Source organism: Triplophysa rosa, linkage group LG8 (genome assembly GCF_024868665.1).
Source record: "Triplophysa rosa linkage group LG8, Trosa_1v2, whole genome shotgun sequence".
NCBI lineage: Eukaryota > Metazoa > Chordata > Actinopteri > Cypriniformes > Nemacheilidae > Triplophysa > Triplophysa rosa.
In genome coordinates, this window is record NC_079897.1 from 27014621 (window position 1) to 27033454 (window position 18834).

The following is an 18834-nucleotide window of genomic DNA, read 5'->3' on the forward strand; positions in this document are numbered from 1 at the left end:
TAAAAACTCATTGAAATGGAACAGAAAAACAGGGCTGAACTAACATTATAACTCCAGACTCACCATCAGTTGGCTCAGACCTGGATCAGAGTTGAATCTGTGTCAGACTCGGATGTTTGCTCGGGATGCGTGTAGGAAGATCCCTTTGAAACGGTCTGTTCTCAGTCAGGTGATGACAGCACAGGTGTCGGGTCTGGATGGACGAGCATCCGGCAGCAGCAGTCTGGAGACACGATCGGGTCTCAAGGTCCTGGATGAAAGGCGCTTTACAGCCTTCAATGTCATTTTAAAGAAACCATGACCACTTCTTTAGGACAGGGGTCTGAAACATATGTGAGCACACATGAGTGGTTATAAGGATTGCTCATCAATAAAACCATAAGAAGAAAGTGCCTTTAAAGCAGTGAAAAGGCTTCATTCTTTCAGGAAAAACTGTAATAATATCAGCCATTCTGCTCGTGAGATATTAATCTGAATCTGTGTCAGCTGTTTGCTGAAGCCAGGAGATACCTGTGAGAGAGTCATAAGGCACAGACGTCCGGCCTGGATCAGAGAGAGGTTCGTCCGGCCTGGATCAGAGAGAGGTTCGTCCGGCCTGGATCAGAGAGAGGTTCGTCCGGCCTGGATCAGAGAGAGGTTCGTCCGGCCTGGATCAGAGAGAGGTTCGTCCGGCCTGGATCAGAGAGAGGTTCGTCCGGCCTGGATCAGAGAGAGGTTCGTCCGGTCTGGATCAGAGAGAGGTTCGTCCGGCCTGGATCAGAGAGAGGTTCGTCCGGTCTGGATCAGAGAGGTTCGTCCGGCAGCAGTGGATGAAGGGCCGCTTTATAGCCTCGCTCATGAAGAAACCGTAGATTCCTGACCGCTTCTTCTCTTTGACATGATGTTCTGAAATACAGAAGAACAAACAGTAAACTATTACACACATGCACACAACAATGAGCAATTATTGCTAGAGTTTATTCATATATTTGCCTCTCAAGACATTTGGCAGCCAGTGACGTTACTTTACAGTAGTGAAAGAACACAAATACACAGATAGACTGCATCCAAACCAATAATCTATAACCTAGTTTTCACAATTCATTAGTGAGCTATTCTACTTTTAATTCAGAAAGTTGCATCACCAGATCTTTGTTTCTGGCTTTCTTTGCAACAAAAAACATGTTTTATGCCCAACTAAAGGAACAACTGATCGCCATAAGGGTGACCAAACGTTTAGAATAAACCATCAACATCTAAACGGCTGTTAATTCTCAATAAGAGCTTCTGTGGAGGTCTGACTGCATGTCTGGTTAGTAATAAGTGAAGCTGCTACTGCTGTTTGTGGATTTCTTTCATATCTAGAGATATTTAATGTGCTTTTTTATCTTCAGTTGATTTCATCTAGGCTGTGGCTGAAGTCAGTTGTAGTTCTTGAGTTTCTCTTTGCTTCAGTGATTCTGTTCATTATCATCAGGTGTTCATCCCTAATGCTCAATCATCACTTCATTAATCACCTTAACTTTAACTGGGATTCAGAGTTACTTTAACTCTATGTTCTCTGAGCAGAGTTCATTTTACTCTGGGGACAGCCACGGAAAACATTAAGAGACCATTTCAGAGACCGGTTTTCTCGTTTTAAAACTGACTATTTCTAGGTATGCGTTTAGTTAAAATGGTCATTTTTGCTAACAATATTTTTTCCCAAATTCCAAATAAAATATAGTTTCTCTTTGCATTTATTTGCAGAAAATGAAAATGAACAATTTTCTGTCAGCTTGAGCCACATATAGGCAGGCCTACATTAAAATAGCAGTTTTTTCTTGTTAAATTACAGGCTATAAGGATATTTTTAATAAATTGTTTTCCTGTTTTTCTTGTAAATTTGCTGTTTTTTGTAATTTTACAGTTTTTGGCAGTATTTTAGAAATAAACTGTAAAAATTTAATCTATATAAATCTAATATAAAAAAAATCTGTTTTTACATTTTACGGGGAAAATAACAGAAAAGATGCCCCGAGACCTCAAATACTGCAAAGAAAAGAAGTTCATATTGACTTAAGCAATACAATTCTACATGTTTTTAGGAAAACTTCAGAATGATTTTTGATATGATAATCTGGATTTTGATCACAGTTTCATGTCTTGTCATGCTGTCAGTCTTTCACATTGCTGTTTGATGACTTCGTGTCACTCCCGAGGTTTGATTTTGTTTACATTTATCAAACACTGGACTGGACACAATACATCTAGAAATGATTGAAATGAAAATGTTGAATGATCTCTTTATCGTTCAGTGACTGTATATGTGCAGTTGTGTGTTTATCTCACCGTGTGTTGTGCTGTCCACAGACTCATTTGGTCTAAAGCTCTTTCAGTGTATGGACACATGACATGATGTCAAATGATTTCTGCTCTCAGTTCAATTCAATTTTCTATAGTGCTTTTCATTTTTGCACTGTAAAGCAATCGATCAATGTGTATCAATGTTTTTCTTGAGAAAGTGATACTGAGAAAACTAAGATTTTAATGGGACTCTAAATAAACAGATGACTGAATTGCTGACAAATACATCAAATGAAACCATTTTAATTTCACCTAAAGGCTGCGTCTTCCTTTAAATGTTTGTTTTTTGTGACACTGTAACACATTTAAAACTTAACAAGTAAGTTGCGTGGATTCATTAGGTAAAGACATAATGGAGACAAATAAATCTATAAAGCTTTTCTATCACTTGGAGACCTCAACATCTTTAACTTTTTCTTCTTGTAATTGTAACTGAGATGCATCCTATACGTTCATATCCAGCCTATGCTCTGTAGGTCATGCCACTGACCTGTTTACCACCATTCTGTATCATAAAACAACTGTCAATTTCCACAGCTACCATCCCAGAACAAACAATATCTTACCAAGCAAAGTTGACTAAGAAAACCTGCTATAATGAAATAATGAGGAATATTTCTGTTTTGTAAAAGTTTTATTATGTTAAATAAGAAATATGTAACTCAGTACAGCAAGAAGTTCCTCTTTACATCAGACTCCAGTTTAGATTCACTTGTTATAAAAACATGCAGCTCTGCCAGAGAGTGACCGATCCTCAGCAAAATACAATGAATTTGAAATAAATTAAAAACCCAGTTCAAATGGAAATAAAGCAGGCTGTGAATCTACTCTAGTACTGTAGTACTGCAACTCAGGGTTCAGCATCCAGTAAAAGTCTTTCGTTTCTCCAACATGACACCAGTCCATGAGATCTCCGTCATCTGCATTCACCCAGTGCTGCTGACCGCAGGAGAGAGAGAGAGCCAAACATCTGTGACCCATCTGCTGGTCTCTACACAAACTCAATGACTGACGGAGTCCTCCAGCAGTCCATACTTGTCCTCGAGTATCTTCAGCGTAGCAGAGAGAGCGCTGCAAGAGACAAATGTTCTACACAGTGAATCCTCTGCACCACACTACAACAAAACCATTTCAGATAGATTACACACAACATTCAGAAAGAGTCCGAGCATTTTCATTGGGCGTGTTCCTCACCAGCCAGGTCTGATGATACGGAATGTGCCGCACACAGACAGATCGACTACCGTTGAACCCAAACGACTTCTGTCTGCAATTGGGCCGCCGTCCACCACCACGGCCAGACTGGGCCACAAGTCCTCAAACTCCTTCGGAAACCAGCAAAGAAAATTCAAGTTTTCACAGCGTGCACTCCAGAAACACTGGGTTGATCATGCGTTTATGATGCTGTCGTGTACGTACGTGCACAGCGAGCGTGCTGGTGTGCGAGCTGATGTTAGCGCTGGTGAGAGCGAGTGGTTCAGCGCACATCTGACAGAGGCGTCTCATGAACGGATGATCTGGGATACGAACCCCTATGAGCTACAGGACCAGATCATCATGAAACACAAATGCATCCATGAAGCATAAGATGTGATGAAGAGCGACACGCTCACCTTGGTGAAAGGATTGAGATCCCTGTTGAGGGCGGCGGATCTCTCCAGAACCAGCGTAACAGGCCCGGGCAGCAGATCTCTCAACAGCTCCTCCTTCACAGACACCTTACAGAAACTGAAATCCCCGTCACCGGTCAGACGCGTCACACATACATGTCCACAACAGTATGAAAGCAGGTGATCTCTCTACAGCTTTTCTCAGGGGGAAATGTCATCATACATATCGACCAACCTGGCGTTCACCACCATCTCTAAACGGAGACAACAGGGTGCTGGTTTCACTTTCTACCCAAATATGAGCAAAGCCTGAACGCGTTCACAGTTTCATGTGTTTTTAATGCTTTCATGAATAAGAAGAACCTCAGTCAGAACTAGCGTCCTGTGTTTTTCCTCTCTACTGCTTTGTGCTACAATGGATTTTCTCTATAGCTGCTTTGCAATAATTCAAATTGAATTTATCCGTAGAAATAAAACAGCTGAGCTGGGCTGAGTCAGTTTTTCTTTCATTCAAGTCTGCTCGTGTCATCGGATTGGAAACTGTGTGCTTTGTTTTTCAACACGATGGCGTTAGACATTGAAGCGATGCCTGAAACGGTCTGAACGCTTTATGGGTGCACCACTGAAAGACTGCTGGCCATGTCACGTCCTCAGTTTCTTGTAAGTGTGCTCACTATAAGGCCTAAGGAGTGTTTTTAACAAACCTGTATATGTCCTGTATCTCACCCACACAGATGGCCAAGGGTTTGTCTCCGTTCCTGCCTTTGATGTCATAAACTCTCCGGACGGCGTCTGAGTTCTGAGCCACACAGGCCAGACCGTAGATAGTGTCCGTGGGCACAGCCACAACCTGCCCAGCTTTCAGAGCCATCACTGTACACTTCAACACTTCCGCCCCATCTGTGTTCACGTGAAACAAAACAACACGCGACACACACACACGTCTGGTTTACCATCTCCGTGGGGACAGTCCAGAGGCGTAACAGTATATTTTTTCCCAAGATCATAGAAAACTTTTTGCATTTATAGATTAAAAAAATATATCGTTCAGTACGATTTATAATCTTTTTTGCCTCAATTTTGGTCCCCATGTGTATAAGGTTTAGGTCCCCACCGGGATACTATAGTCCGACAGAAACACCATCCGATCTGTACATTAGCAGTCATTACAGTTTGGTTGATGGGACTTGTCAGACTCAGAACCTAAACTAGGACTCGAGATAATAGTTTTCTGTGCTACGATGACATGTGTAATACATGAGTAACATTACCATGTGTGTGCGTCTTCAGGTCGTCTGACAGCCGCAGGACTCTCGTCTTCAGCTCTTTACACATGTCCACACTCTCATTCAAGGGCTTACGACACGAGAAAGAGTTGACGTGTAAGCGTCTGATGGTCGTACAAATCAATCGAGAGAAACTCATAAAGCGCTAACACGCAACATGCTTTCAATCAGTCTGACACTCGCAGCAACACTTCATAATAGCAGTCCTGTTACGGAAGTAAGAAAATAAAAGTCTCTGCAGCGCATTCTTTAGTTCAGAAATAAGACCGCAGTTACCGTTTTCTTATAAACTACTTTAACATGAATATGTTGGGAAGTGCAAGTGAAACTGGTAGAAGGAAACTGAAACGTTGCTGGTAATTAGGTTCCGATAATGTACGTTAGTTTCATGAATCTGTTAAATTTTTCAATAGTTAAATAAAAAGATTTGAGAAGAGAGTCTACCTAAAATAAAAACAAGGCAGCGTAGGGAGTGAGCAACAAAAACTCTTGTTCTTGGTTAAAAAAAGAAAGATATGTAAGCTTTTTCGTAGACTTTTATGCGGCGTAGAACTATCGGAAAACCGCGATCCTAACCTTGATCTTCATTACGAAATTTCCCCGTGGCCAGTCAGCGATTCATTTTTCATAATTTATTCAAATATTGATGTCGAAGATTCTGTCGTAAGCCTGGAGACTGTAGTGTATACTGTGAGTTCATAAATGATCCGATGAAATATGCGATGCGAGTAAACAGTGCTCATGACCCGCTGTTAAGATGTTGACCCGCTTGAAATGAATAGATGCTTTGACCCGGAAACGGTATTCCTTACGTCATCACTCAACCGAATAATTAACACTGATATATAATTAACACAATCAACATCGAAAGATAATTGATATAATTACCGCCATAACTAATCAATATAATTAAGGACGCTATTATAAAAGGTTTCTGTATTTTTTTCCAATGCACAACCAACCAACATGGAGTTAAATGCCGGTAAGACAGTGAAAGGAACGAGTTACTTGAGCAGGAAAACACACGGTTAAATATTCCATGTTTTCATTCTGTCGTTTATACAGATGCGAAGAGCCATATAAAAGCCCTTCCCTCAGATGAGGTACATGTGCTTTCATTGAATTGGTTCTAGTCAAGTCGTGCTTTGATTGTATTGATGTTTAATTGCTAAAGCAGTGTTCCTCGAGCATCTCTGCGAGTCAGCTGGATGAGAGGATTGCTGACGGACAGCAGCAGATTGAACTCTGCACTATGATCCTCGATGACCTTCTGCACATTCAGACAATCATTCAAGTAAGGTTATAATATTCAATCCATCTAGCGTCAGAAACACTGCTCATTCATATCTGCATTTTCATAGGAAAGAGGACTTGAAAACGTGTCGTTTCAAGGACTGGATAACTAAAAAGTTTCTCTTTTATCATAATGTCAATGTGAACGTGTGTTAATAAAGTCTTGATGTGTTTGATTCAAGCAAAATGTGTAATAATGCAAGAAAGCAGACAGGATTTCACTGGTATTGTATTGCTTTTTGATTCAAAAAGTTATTACTCTGCCATAATACTTTATACAAAACAAGCATATGAGGGGGAAATCCATATTACACATTCTCTTTAAAAATACAGATCTTTACATGTACAGTTTCCTCACACTTTGGGTAACAAAAGCAGTTCTTGTGGAAGTCTCCCTTTAACCTCCAAAGCTTGTGAGACTCCATTCATCCATAAACTCATTTACTTCAAATGTTTAGCGTCTTCTGCTGTGTGAAGCAGGAATAAATATCATCATGTGAAGGAATGCATGTCTACAATCTGCAACCCGTCAGTTCAATGCCTTCAGCCGGCACGAGACGGGTGAAACAGCAAGAGTTTACAGCACAGAAGTGGAGCGCCGGGAATGGAGGCGAAAATCAAAACTGAGTGTTTTACCAGTTACAATCAATCCAAAAGGGTTAGTGGGGGGCGTGAATTACAACCTACAGCATAAGTTGAACAGGGACAAAAACGAAGACCATTGCAATGCCCAGCTTCACATCGCAAAATGAGTCGAAGCAACAAAACTGTGTGCGCAAAATGATTATGATGGCAACAAGAAAAGGCTTGTACACAAAGTCAGCTTTTCTCTCTAGTGATGGCTTGCATATGGTTAAAAATGACCACTGACAAACGAGAACATGTGAGGAGGGAGGTCCAGCTTCTAGTGCTTCGTTGTCTTGTCTGTATTCAATGGTCCATGATGTTGCATAGTTACATATTTTCATTAAAGTGAATTTTAGGGTAAATGTTCAATCTTTTCCTTGTATTGTTTCGTCATTAACGATCCACTGTAGAGGAAGTGTTCATCCGCTCGGGTACACACACTCGCCGTGGACAATATTCAATTCGGCTGTCATTCTAAAGCCAAACATTTTGATGCACGATGACCTACTGACGTTTACGTACCGTAAATTTAAAAAATGGATTTGTTTTTGGCACGGGACATAAGGCCAAATGTCCAACAAGGAGAGACGTCAAGTTTCATGACATGACGTGGAAAGCCACATATTATTATTGACATGAAAGAACCCAGGGACGACTGGGTAAGGCAAGTTTTGTCTAACGTGAACAGTCTGTCTGTGGGAAATGACATACATGTGAAGAAGCAGAAGTGCATGAGAGGTGTACGGGCGTCAGTCTCTGATTTCTCATCTTTCTGTACAAAAATACAAATTCAAATACAATCTAAAGGCTTAAAACATGTCACAATTCAAAGCCATTATTTACATGATGTTCCGCTCTTTAAAACCTCTGTACAGCAGTGGCACGTGACTGAGGTGACACGGCGTTCGGCTGAAGCGTGGCTGGGTAATGCACGTCAAGCGGGTTCAGCTTTAGGAACCAATGAACGCAGCAGACACACGAAATGATAATAAAGCACGGCTCTGTATCCCTGAGCGACTCGCAGCCACACTCACGCCGGTTTAAGACCAAAGAAAGAAAGTGCAGGAATGTGCCAATGAGAGGCAGGAAATATACCGATTTGTAACAACCAATGAGAAACCGCGAGGTCAGAGGAAGATGTCAGTGATTGGCTGTCGAGTGTGATGGGACCATCAAGCGCGCTGATCCTCTATGGTCCCCCAATTCTCCAGAACGAAATGCAAAAACTGCCCATCATCAGCAAAACCTAAATCTAAATTCAGTGCGTCAAACATCATTTCAAAACCACGGGGCAGGAAGAGGGTAAACGTGCTCGACAGTCCCAAACATCACGTCACAATTCCAAAGTCCATATATAGACCGTTCAGGTATGTTCTTTTCTGGCTTCACTTAAAGAATATCAACTCGAGTTAGGAGAGAAATAAGTGTTCGACATTTAGTGACGGGGGAGCTACACTTATCTAACAATTACGTCTTTCAATAAATTAACATATATCAAATTAAATACTAAGTTATAGGCAGCCAAACAAACCTCGGAATTACATTTAAAAGGCAAGTAAAGGTCAAGGAACTTCCGAAATCACATCACCACGAGTCAACGACTGCAGCCTTTCTAATAAATTACACATCATAAAACAGGTGAATGTGCTGTGATGAAGTCTCAGATATACACATGTGCAGTACATTCTCACATCAATCTCATGGGTTTCAAGGTATAAACTAAAGTAGGCTTTGTTTTGGAGGATCGCTCATCTCCTGTGCACATCTGCAACCCTTCCAAAACCTTTGAATACCTCCACACCACACGAGGGCTCGTTGAACTCTCCTGAGGCTCAATGCAGCGAGTGTAGAAACCTCTTTACATCCGACTGCCCTCGCTTCAAAAGTGCACCAGAACACACGGATGACAGAGCTACCCATCCGTACACGGCAGGGCCTAGCTCGGAGTACTCTGGGTGGCGCTGTTGGAGAGCTCGTCGGCGACCATCAGCAGCACCTCAATGTTTTGGGTTGTTACCGGACTGAGCAGGTCCGACACATCTATGCTGGCCATGCCATCGGTCGCCGGCGCGGAGGCTTCGACGGGCTTCTTCGTTGATGGGCAGCACAAGGGAGGAGTCTGAGGGAGGGTTGGTGGAGGAGGAGGTGGAGCAGGAGCAGGAGCAGGGGGAGGTGATGTGCTCTTGTCTTTAGCCGAGTCTCTGCAGGCACAATGACACTGACACGACTCCTCCTGCTTTATGATGATAACCGGCAGACTCAGACCGATCTGCTGCACCGCGCTCCCTGAGACACCGAACAAACACAGACATTTTCACATCACATATGACCGTGATCTGAGAACACGAGTTAGAGGTGGTCTTACCAGGATGTCCACCGACCGGTATGGCTGTCGTAAAAAAGACCTTCTCCACTTTTGGGCCCTGAAAATGAAAGCCAACACACTTCACTCAGTATCGGAACAAACCCACATAACAGATCACAGAAATCTATGCTTCTCCCACATCTATCAGCACAATGTGTTAAATGAGCCCCAACCCGGAAAATAAAATACTTTTAGCCTTAAAGCAACACTATGTAGTTTTTCAACCTTGAACTATTGCCTCCAAAATGACTTCAGTGGTAGAACGACTCTTAACTGGACGTACTCTACTGCCGCTGCTACCTGAGCAGTCTCATAGGGGCTACAAGCACACTCTGTAAGGTCTGTGTTGGGGTCGGTACACACAGCCCCGCCCATCCCCTGCCTGTGGAAGAGTTTCCAAACTAAAACAAAATCACGTGTAGTGCGCTGCCCACAGGGAAGCTTTTACAGCGGCATTATCACGATACTGCTAACAGACAATTGCGCTTATCAACCACATGGGGCAGCCGTGAGCAAAAGTTCTATAGTGTTGCTTTAAGATGTTTGGTGAAGACGGGCCCAGTGCTCTTACAAACTACAAACTTTTCTGCTTGGAAACTCCTCAGATTTCCTGTAGCATCACTCGCACTAAAGCTGGAGCTGTTATTTTATAACACACATGAGCTGACCTGTTGATCAGGATTTTGCTGTGTGCCTCTGGCGCTGCTGAGGATCCACTGCAGGTTGTGATCGGACATGACGATGTTTGGCTGCAGGCCGAGAGTGGGCGAGAGGGTTATGGTGGGAGGTGCAGGAGGCAAAGGCGCCGCCTCTGTAGTCACCGCCGGCGCGGCCGTGTAGTGCTGGCCCACTGAGGGTATCGATGGGGTGGGCACTTCTGGTGAGTGTGATGAAGTGGGTGGGGCAGAGGGGAAAGGAGTGGTCAATAATGAGCTGCTGGCAGCAGTGGGAGGGGCCGGCACAGAGGGGCATGTCGTGGGCGGAGCTTGAGCCTCTAAAACAGGAGCTGGGATGGAACAGGATGAGGCTGATGAAGTGGACTGAGGGAAGTGTGTGGACGCGTCCGAGACGGCTGACTGAGGCGATGACTCGAGACCAAAAGACTCCACGAGGTTATCTGCAGGAACAGAGGCTCAAAATCACACTGATGTACAGGACGTTGAGGTGGCAACTAACAATGATTTTTATTGTCGACTGATCTAATAATGATTTTTTGGATTACCATTCATCCTTTGGCAAACTTTCCAATAAATAACAAGTTCTAGTATTTTCTTACATTATACAGCATATCATACTTTTTACTCCACTACATTTCGTAAATATTTTTTTTGTGTGTTAACATTTTAATCCTTGATTACTTTAAAATCACATTTTTTTAATTAAGTGTTTTTATTTTCAAAGTCAACAAAGACTGGATTTTTAATGTACTTAGGTACTGTATAAAAGGTAAAAAAACACATTTAACGTGTTTATGAAATACTAGAGCATGATACAGTGCCCTCCACTATTATTAGCACCCTTGGTAAATATGAGCAAATAAGGCTGTAAAAATCAATCTGCACTGTTTCTCTTTTTGATCTTTTATTCAAAAAATCGACTAAAATTCCAACATTTCATTGAAGAAAATGATTTTCCCCAAGTCTCAACTGACCTGAGTAAAAATACTACTATCTATCTCTGTTTATTGCACAAAACTATCACCGTATAAAAGTCTCTGAAGCAGAGTGGCATAAAAGTGCTCATTGAAGGTTCATCAATCGCCATCGTCCTGAATAATAATCCTGGTGGAGTTGAAGTACTCACCGCTGGTCTTTGGGTCGTCTTGGCTGTTTTCAGGACTCTGGAACATCAGCTCAAAGATCCTTATGGGAGTGACGCTGTTCAGATCCAAACCCTGCGACTGAAACATGAAGCGTTTGCTGAGATGAGCGGGACACACTTGAGCTGAGGTGTTCGTAAAGAAAAGAGACACTTACGCTGTGGTTGTCCTGGAGCTCAGAGTCTGTGGAGATGAGGCTCAGATCACTGAGGCACAGCGAATGACTCGCGTCCTGTAATGTGAAAAAAGAGCAACAGCATCACTCGAGTCCTGCCGTCCAGCCAATGAAAAGCCTGAGGTGATGGCGCCGCATACCTCTGACAGCGGATGAGTGCTGCTCACTGTGAACGCTGGACCTTTATCATGACCACGAATGTGACTCTTCAGACTGTACGGAGAGCTGAACGTCTTCTCACAGCCATCGCTCGTACAGAGAAACGGCTTCTCTCCTGGAACACACAGAGACAGATGAGCTGGTATTAGAGCAAGTGTCTTCATTGCTTCAAAACTACCCTGAGTGGCGTGATATATCAACAGAGACATCGAGCTAATGTGAAATAAACAAACAGTGTACGTCTCTCCTAGTTTTGAGCAACTTTGAAAAACCCACTAACAAGATGCTAGCGGTTTACTGATGACCCCTGTATTCAAACACAGAATACGGTCTTTACTTGTATTATATTCTAGAATTATACCATGGTCTTTTTGAATACTGGATTCTGATTGGCTGGATGGTGTGCATTAAAACCCTTTAACGCACAGGTAGCTCCAGTAAGACAAAATCACTGTAATTTTCACCAGTTTGCTCTAAAATTTCACTGTAAACATCAATAACAGCTTTAACTTGGCAAATGACCATGGTATAAACGGGATAATCCACAGCTAGCCGTGCATTAAAGGATTTTCCGCTTCACATCGGGTGGTTCTTGGCCTCCACGTCGTGCATTAAAACCCGTTAACGCACGGCTAGCTGTGGATTATCCCTTACTTATTTTCCATGTTTTTTTTCTTACAGCACTTTATATCTACTGGAGAAGATTAGCAGTGTTTCCATATTCATATTTCAGTCCAGACTTCAAACCTGTGTGTGCAACTTTTCAACCTCCTACAGGTAAAAAGGACTATTACCTTACATAATGTTTTTAAACAATACAAATATTGTATATGTTTCTAACAACAATTTTTAATAGTGAAATGCAATTATGCCTTTGCAAAAAAGTGCAATGAACTCTTTAGTTTGCAGGAGAATTTCTATATTTGCTGAAGAAAATGTAAATGGCCGCTCCTGGAGCGCTACTGTCCTGCACAGTTCAGCAAAGCAGGGGCAGTACAGTGCTGAGAGTAAATGAGCCAGTGTAGCACGCATGCCATACAGTTGGTCAGGTGATTTAAACAGAGCCGCGTGTTTGTGTGAAGTGCGTTTCTCATTGTGCTCGTTTTTTTGTGACATTGTTGGTTTTCCAGCTGTATTAAGTGCCTATAACTAGATGCGGACACGGAATCCTGTTTTTTTAATATGTTATCTGGCTGTTCTGCATGTCTGAGTGAATGAACTACACAGTTAAACAGGCTTCATTTGGTGTGTTGGGTGGTGGTCACCCTACGCGTGACGCTCGAGGATTTATCTGCGTCTGCACTGTATGAGGATATGAACACATGAACTTCATCTCCAGAGTTGCTCTGAGAGTTTATTTCATGAGCACTTCAAAGCTATCGTCAAATACACACTAAAACTCAAGCGTCTTCCGGACGACCCGTCAAAATAAAAGTCCTGTTAACCTGAACACTCAGATGAAAAAAATACTGTAGTATTTGCTAGAGAAAACTGTAGTGCTAAATTGATAAACTGTAGTATACTATAGTAAGGTTCATAGTATCTAGGAATTTTACTGCAATTTATTATAGTAAATAACACTATAGCATACTACAGTAATTTAAGTGGACAAATATACCACTATTGCATAGTAAAAATGAAAATCACAAACTTAGAAAAATTGAAACAAATTTAGGTAAACTAAAAATGATATGGCCCTAATATTAGTGTCATTCCTGTGATGAACTGCACACGTTTTATACTTGTTTGGCCTGTGCTCCAAAACTTGAAGCCTCTGTGAACGTACAAACAAGTGAACGTACAGCCCTGCAGTTCATGATCTGGGATTTTTGTTGAAGTGTTGTGTTTTTCTTAAGAAACAGCTGCTCAGCGTTGACTCGCAGCTCTCTCTCTCTCTCTCTCTCTCTCTCTCTCGCTCTCTCTCTCTTACCGGTGTGTGTCCGTACGTGAGTCTTCAGGTGATGACTAGCAGCGAAAGCTTTACCGCAGCCATCATGGTCACATCTAGAAACACATGACACGTGTGAATAAACTGGCAGGTTCAAGGCACGTCAGACGTGTGTGAGGAAAGCTCACCGGAAGGGCTTTTCTCCCGTGTGCGTGCGGATGTGTTTCCTCAGGTCGCTGAGCGTGGTGAAGTATTTGGTGCATCCCTCTGATTCACAGTTAAACGTCTTGCCAGTGTGGATCCTCTGGTGTGCTTTCAGTCTGATGGACACAGTAAGCCAAAACCTCGTGTGAGGTATCACAGAATAAACACGGGCTGACAGAAGCACTAGAGCAGTCCGCTGATGTGTGCTGCTCACCTGTACAGTGTGTTGAAGGCTTTCTCGCAGCCCTGAACGTCACACTCGAAGGGTTTCTCTTTCGTGTGGACACGGACGTGGATCTTCAGGCTGTACGAGGTGAGAAAGGCTTTGCCGCAGCCCTGCTGGTTGCACACAAAGGTGTATTCACCGCGGTGCGTCTTCTGATGCGTGCGCAGGTTTCCTGCTGTGCTGTAGGTGCGCGTGCAGCCCTCGAACATGCACTGATAGCGCTTCACCTGACACACAAACAAACAAACAGCCGTGTCACACACACTGATAACATATAACCTTTATGTCACGACAGAGATAGACTGACATTTTTTCAGCAGATTATTGCATTGCTCCTGTAGTGATGGGGGATTGTTGTCAAAGTCTGGCTATCCCTGCATCACCTGCCTTAAGTAAGAGGTCCTGTAATGCGGTCATGTTAAAGGACTACATGTAATGTAATGTACAGGCAGCTGGTGGTTATGGCAGAAAGCCGGCTGCTTGTACATTATCCCGCTTATTACACGTCTACTTGCCACATGAGAAACAAAGTGGACATGAAATGTGAATCTGAAATATTTGACCAGCTCGTTTTTACCGATTGCAGACCTTCCGTGAGGAAAAGCCGTTTACTTTCGGTTTTAAGGTAAGAAACGACGTTCACACGTCACGAACATTCAATCTGGTTTAATTATTTGCACATCTAATGTCATATATGTTATATTTCATTTGTCAAAAGAACCCTGTTAAAATGATTTGCTGCATCCGGGTTACCGTGTGTTATTAGTTTCGAGAGGTTGTTATCTGGAATCACGAGCCGTGTAATAATAAAGCAATAAGCCGTGTGAAGCAGTGGGTTACAGTGCATTTTATATCATCTGAGGGCGTTGTGGCACGACGTGAAGCGGAGTCATTAAAACCCTCTCAGCTGTTATAAAATGCCCTGTAACCCACTGCTTCACACGGCTTATTGCTTTTATGAAACACTCATTCCATATGCGTAGCCAGGTTTCATAAGATAAAGTAAACAGAGTGATATGTAGTCTGTGTAATGCGGTCAGCCGTTATAAATCGGGGTATTTTATAACGGCTTAGAACTCGGCTCAGCCAATCAGAATCAAGGACCAGAAATTACCGTTTTATAACAAATCTTTGGCTAATCGCTCTGGAGTTTCTTTGATATCATAAGTGGGTCTGCACAACACGCGCATAAAGTTGAAAACACACACTGAACATGATTCTGTCGTGCGCTTTACCTCCTGTTTAACAGGCGCATCATAATAATGTAAGCGTGCTCCGGTCCGGACAGTAAAGTGATCCGGCCATGCGGGGGAGTGCGGATGATGGCCATTGGGCATGTCAAGGTGAAAAAGGCCAATACCCTGCCCGTGTTTTAACTAGGACTTGAAAACTGTCCCGAAGCCCGACCCTAACTGTGTTGGTCCCGTGGGGCTCGGGCTGTAACCTCACTGGTTGAGTTTCAGAAGCATTGAATCAATGCAACCTGATGGAGCAGAGTCAGTGCGACGTGTGTGTTTGTGGATGGTGTACATCAGTTTCTTTTTACTTTGCAAACGTCACATTCATATAGTGTTAAGAATGCTGCTCATTTACACATCACCACAGTAATCCTGTGTATTTGAGACCTCAGACAGTCAACAAGCAAGTCATGTTTTCATCTGACAGAGCCATGAATTTGAGATTACCCTGAAAATATCAATCTGCTTCAAAAAGGATTTCAGTTTAGCTAAACGGCGAGTCGTAATCTGCCACAAAAATAAAGTGTCTATTTTTTCTTCTTTCCTAAAATACAGCAGGAAAAGGAATATCTAGCCCACCTCTCTCAGCTTGGTCTCCGGGCACTCGGAGTGTAGCGTCAGTGTGGCCCCCTCAATGTTTCGGGGCATAGGGGTGGAGCCGGGGTTAATAATGAACTGGATCTGGTCCGCTGAGATGGTGTGATGAATGTAGCCCTGTGACATGCCATCCGGGTCAGCCATGAAGGCCAGGGACCCCTCGTCCCCGTCCCCCTCTCCGTCCGGCAGAAAACCCATCTCGTCCTCCTCGCCGTCCTCGTCCAGACGGATGGGGTCCTGCTCGATGAGCACGGTCGTGCGATCATAGACCCTACCGGTGGAGGACGAGGGGCCAGATATTATGCCGTCATCCTTGTGGAAATGAGCGATCTTATCCTCGTCCTCGTCCTCTCCGCTCAGTCTGTCCACGTCTTCAAAGAGCATGACTGCCTCTGTGAGAGGGCCATTCTCTCCCATGATCCTGACGGACGACCTTGCTCCTGGGGTTGTGTCCACACGCTTGCTATTCTTTCGGCTGTAACATGGTTAAAGAGTTGGTCAAAAAGACGAAACAACATTTGTTACAAATATTGAATCATTATTAACAACACACGTGCGTGCTGCGAGTGGTGTGATGAGAAACTAGGACAAGGCAGGAACACTACTTTTGTCCAGTGTTACAGTAACTATACCAAAACAAGTCACAATAAACATAAGCTGACATCAACACACCCTGCTGCCTAAGGCCACGTGCCCAGTTAGTGCCCACTAGCTTCAAACAACCACTCACACACTCACTCACACACACACACACACACACACACACACACACACACACACACACAGGCAGCTCACTGGGTTTTGAAACACGGACAATGTTTCTAACGCTTAAAGGAATTCATCAAGTCAACGTTACGATTCGAAGCGATAAAACATACGACTCGCGTGTGTTCTGTCATGATTTTGGACACTTTCTAGAAGTTTCGTTGACATTACTGACAGTTATCAAGCAAAAACATCATTTTTATGGATCTAAACAGACAAACGCACACGACTAACAACACGCTGCAGATATTACATCTCATGACACAGTGACATTTACGAAATGAATGACATGAAAACACGCAGTGAGAGAGTCCTGTCAGACATGCTAACTGATGTTAGCTCACCTGTGTAGCGAAGCTCCTGTCATCGGTTCATCTGCTTGTGTCTGTCTGTAAAACGTCAATCACATCCACAACACAAATGGGCTTCAACGATTCAACAACACGTTTCACATTTCAACGGGTTCAATGTGTTAAGAGTAGATCGACAGGCTAACAGGCTAAATAGAGTCACTTCAATGACAGCGTTAGCTACATTAGCACATCATTGACATGAGTTTATTAGCCACATCAAACACTGTCGCTGCACGAAAAGGTCTTGTCTGTTCTTGAACATTCGTTGAACTTGAATATACTCCGAGTAGCGTGAATGTGAGAAGTTAAAACTGTGAAATGTTCTGTAGGGTGGATGCGTGCTAACAGATTAACCCGTTAGCATGAAGATAGGAATAAAACAAATACAGGCCGTTTAAATACATCAACGACTCCAATACGCTCTTACACCATTAAATGGGCAAGATGAAAATCATTTCGTGTTCATTTACCCGCGTTATAAAGATGCCAGGGTCCTTTGTAATGGTGTGTCTTCATAGCTACCCAGCGGCGCCATCATGGACGACAGAACTGACTCCAGATCAGTGTTCGGTGTGTTACACTGATGGAAAGTTAAGGGTCATTCTACAGAAGTCGTACAAATTCAGGTTTGTGTGAGGTTACAAAATGTTGTATACAGTACATTTACTACGACTACACTGAAATCTTTTTCTGCATTTTCAGAATTTGAGAAAATGCACTGCAAAAACACGACATTCTTACTAAGCATTTTCGTCTCGTTCTCTAGTAAAATATCTCCTTAAAGGGACAGTTCACTCAAAACGACATTTCTGTCATCATTTACTCACCCTCAGGTTGTTTCAAACCCTTATACAGTTATTTGTTCTGTTAAACACACAGAAAGATATTTGTAAGAACGTGAGAAATTTTCAGTTCTGTGACATCATCCACTACCATACTAGGAAAAAACTATTGTATATTTTGTTTGTTCTGTTGAACAAAAAGTGAGATGTTTTGAAGAATTTAGGAACACAAACCGTTCTATGGCAGTCAACGATGTCACAGAATTGAAAATTGCTAACATTCTTCCAAATATCTTTAATAATTATACAGGTATGAAATGACATGAGGGTGAGCAAACGATGACAGAATTTTCATTTTTGGGTGAAATCGAGATACATTTTCTTGACAAGAAAAATGAGGTAAGATATTTAAAAATAAACTTGAATTTAGTTTTGCTTTTTCTTGAGTACTTCAAGTTTATTTTTCTCGCCCCATTGGCAGATTTTTTTGATTGTTTTAAACATAAATTTCCCTAATTCTTATATTTTCTTTCATAAAACAAGACTAAATATCTTAGGTCACTTTTCTGGTCAAGAAAATGCATCTTGATTTAAGAATGGTAAGATATTTGTACTATAAAACAATACAAAAATGCTTAGTAAGAATGTCATTTTTTGCGGTGTGTTATCACGGGTCAGTACCAAAAATCAATAGAAAATTTGCAATAAATAGGAAACGGTTTTTCTTTTATGGTTTATTCAGCCTTAAATAATGTTTCTACACTTTAAGAACCCGTATCAGCAATTAAGCTGCTTTAGAACTGGTTTCTGATCCCTTCTGGTTGTGGTATTATTGGAAACAGAAAAGTGTTTGTTAGTGACCCGTTTTTGTTTATGACACACTCCTCTTGATCTTGATAGTTTTCCTCAAGACAGTGGTGTTGTCATCTGCGTTCCCCGTTTCTTGTACAAACATTTACCTTATGGGCCCATCCCGGATACTTGACAAGGCACATTAGGAGAGATTTAAAAAATATATATATAAAAATACATTTTGTTGTTTAATTTCTAAGTGAAATGTAGAGGGTTAGACACATGCCATTTAATAGAGAAGAACCATTATATTTAAAGCTGTGTAAAATG

The 18834-nt window shown here is 42.3% G+C and overlaps 2 protein-coding genes and 1 long non-coding RNA gene across 6 annotated transcripts; 1 reads left to right on the top strand and 2 right to left on the bottom strand.

Annotated features, from left to right (window-relative positions):
- Window positions 1–2946: 2946 nt before the first annotated feature.
- On the bottom strand, window positions 2947–5995 carry yrdc (yrdC N(6)-threonylcarbamoyltransferase domain containing). Its single transcript, XM_057340112.1, has 6 exons — window positions 5207–5995; window positions 4640–4835; window positions 3939–4053; window positions 3745–3864; window positions 3520–3650; window positions 2947–3396 (listed from the first exon to the last, which is right to left on the bottom strand). The coding sequence occupies exons 1-6, from the start codon at window positions 5358–5360 to the stop codon at window positions 3327–3329; spliced, it is 786 nt and encodes a 261-aa protein (XP_057196095.1). The 5' UTR covers window positions 5361–5995; the 3' UTR covers window positions 2947–3326.
- A 180-nt stretch (window positions 5996–6175) lies between these two features.
- LOC130557958 (uncharacterized) lies at window positions 6176–6664 on the top strand. Its single transcript, XR_008963371.1, has 4 exons — window positions 6176–6203; window positions 6287–6324; window positions 6399–6515; window positions 6583–6664. It is a non-coding gene; the product is annotated as an uncharacterized LOC130557958 (long non-coding RNA).
- A 67-nt stretch (window positions 6665–6731) lies between these two features.
- Window positions 6732–17490, bottom strand: mtf1 (metal-regulatory transcription factor 1). Of its 4 annotated transcripts, none has more exons than XM_057340568.1 (12): window positions 17401–17490; window positions 16922–16966; window positions 15795–16287; window positions 13966–14204; window positions 13736–13867; window positions 13590–13663; window positions 11641–11774; window positions 11483–11557; window positions 11310–11406; window positions 10175–10623; window positions 9507–9564; window positions 6732–9427 (listed from the first exon to the last, which is right to left on the bottom strand). In XM_057340568.1, the coding sequence occupies exons 2-12, from the start codon at window positions 16942–16944 to the stop codon at window positions 9078–9080; spliced, it is 2124 nt and encodes a 707-aa protein (XP_057196551.1). In that variant the 5' UTR covers window positions 16945–16966; window positions 17401–17490; the 3' UTR covers window positions 6732–9077. The 4 variants fall into 4 exon arrangements, with proteins under 4 accessions (XP_057196551.1, XP_057196550.1, XP_057196549.1 ...); XM_057340567.1 differs by having other exon boundaries at window positions 11310–11400; window positions 13736–13891; XM_057340566.1 differs by having other exon boundaries at window positions 13736–13891.
- Window positions 17491–18834: the final 1344 nt, after the last annotated feature.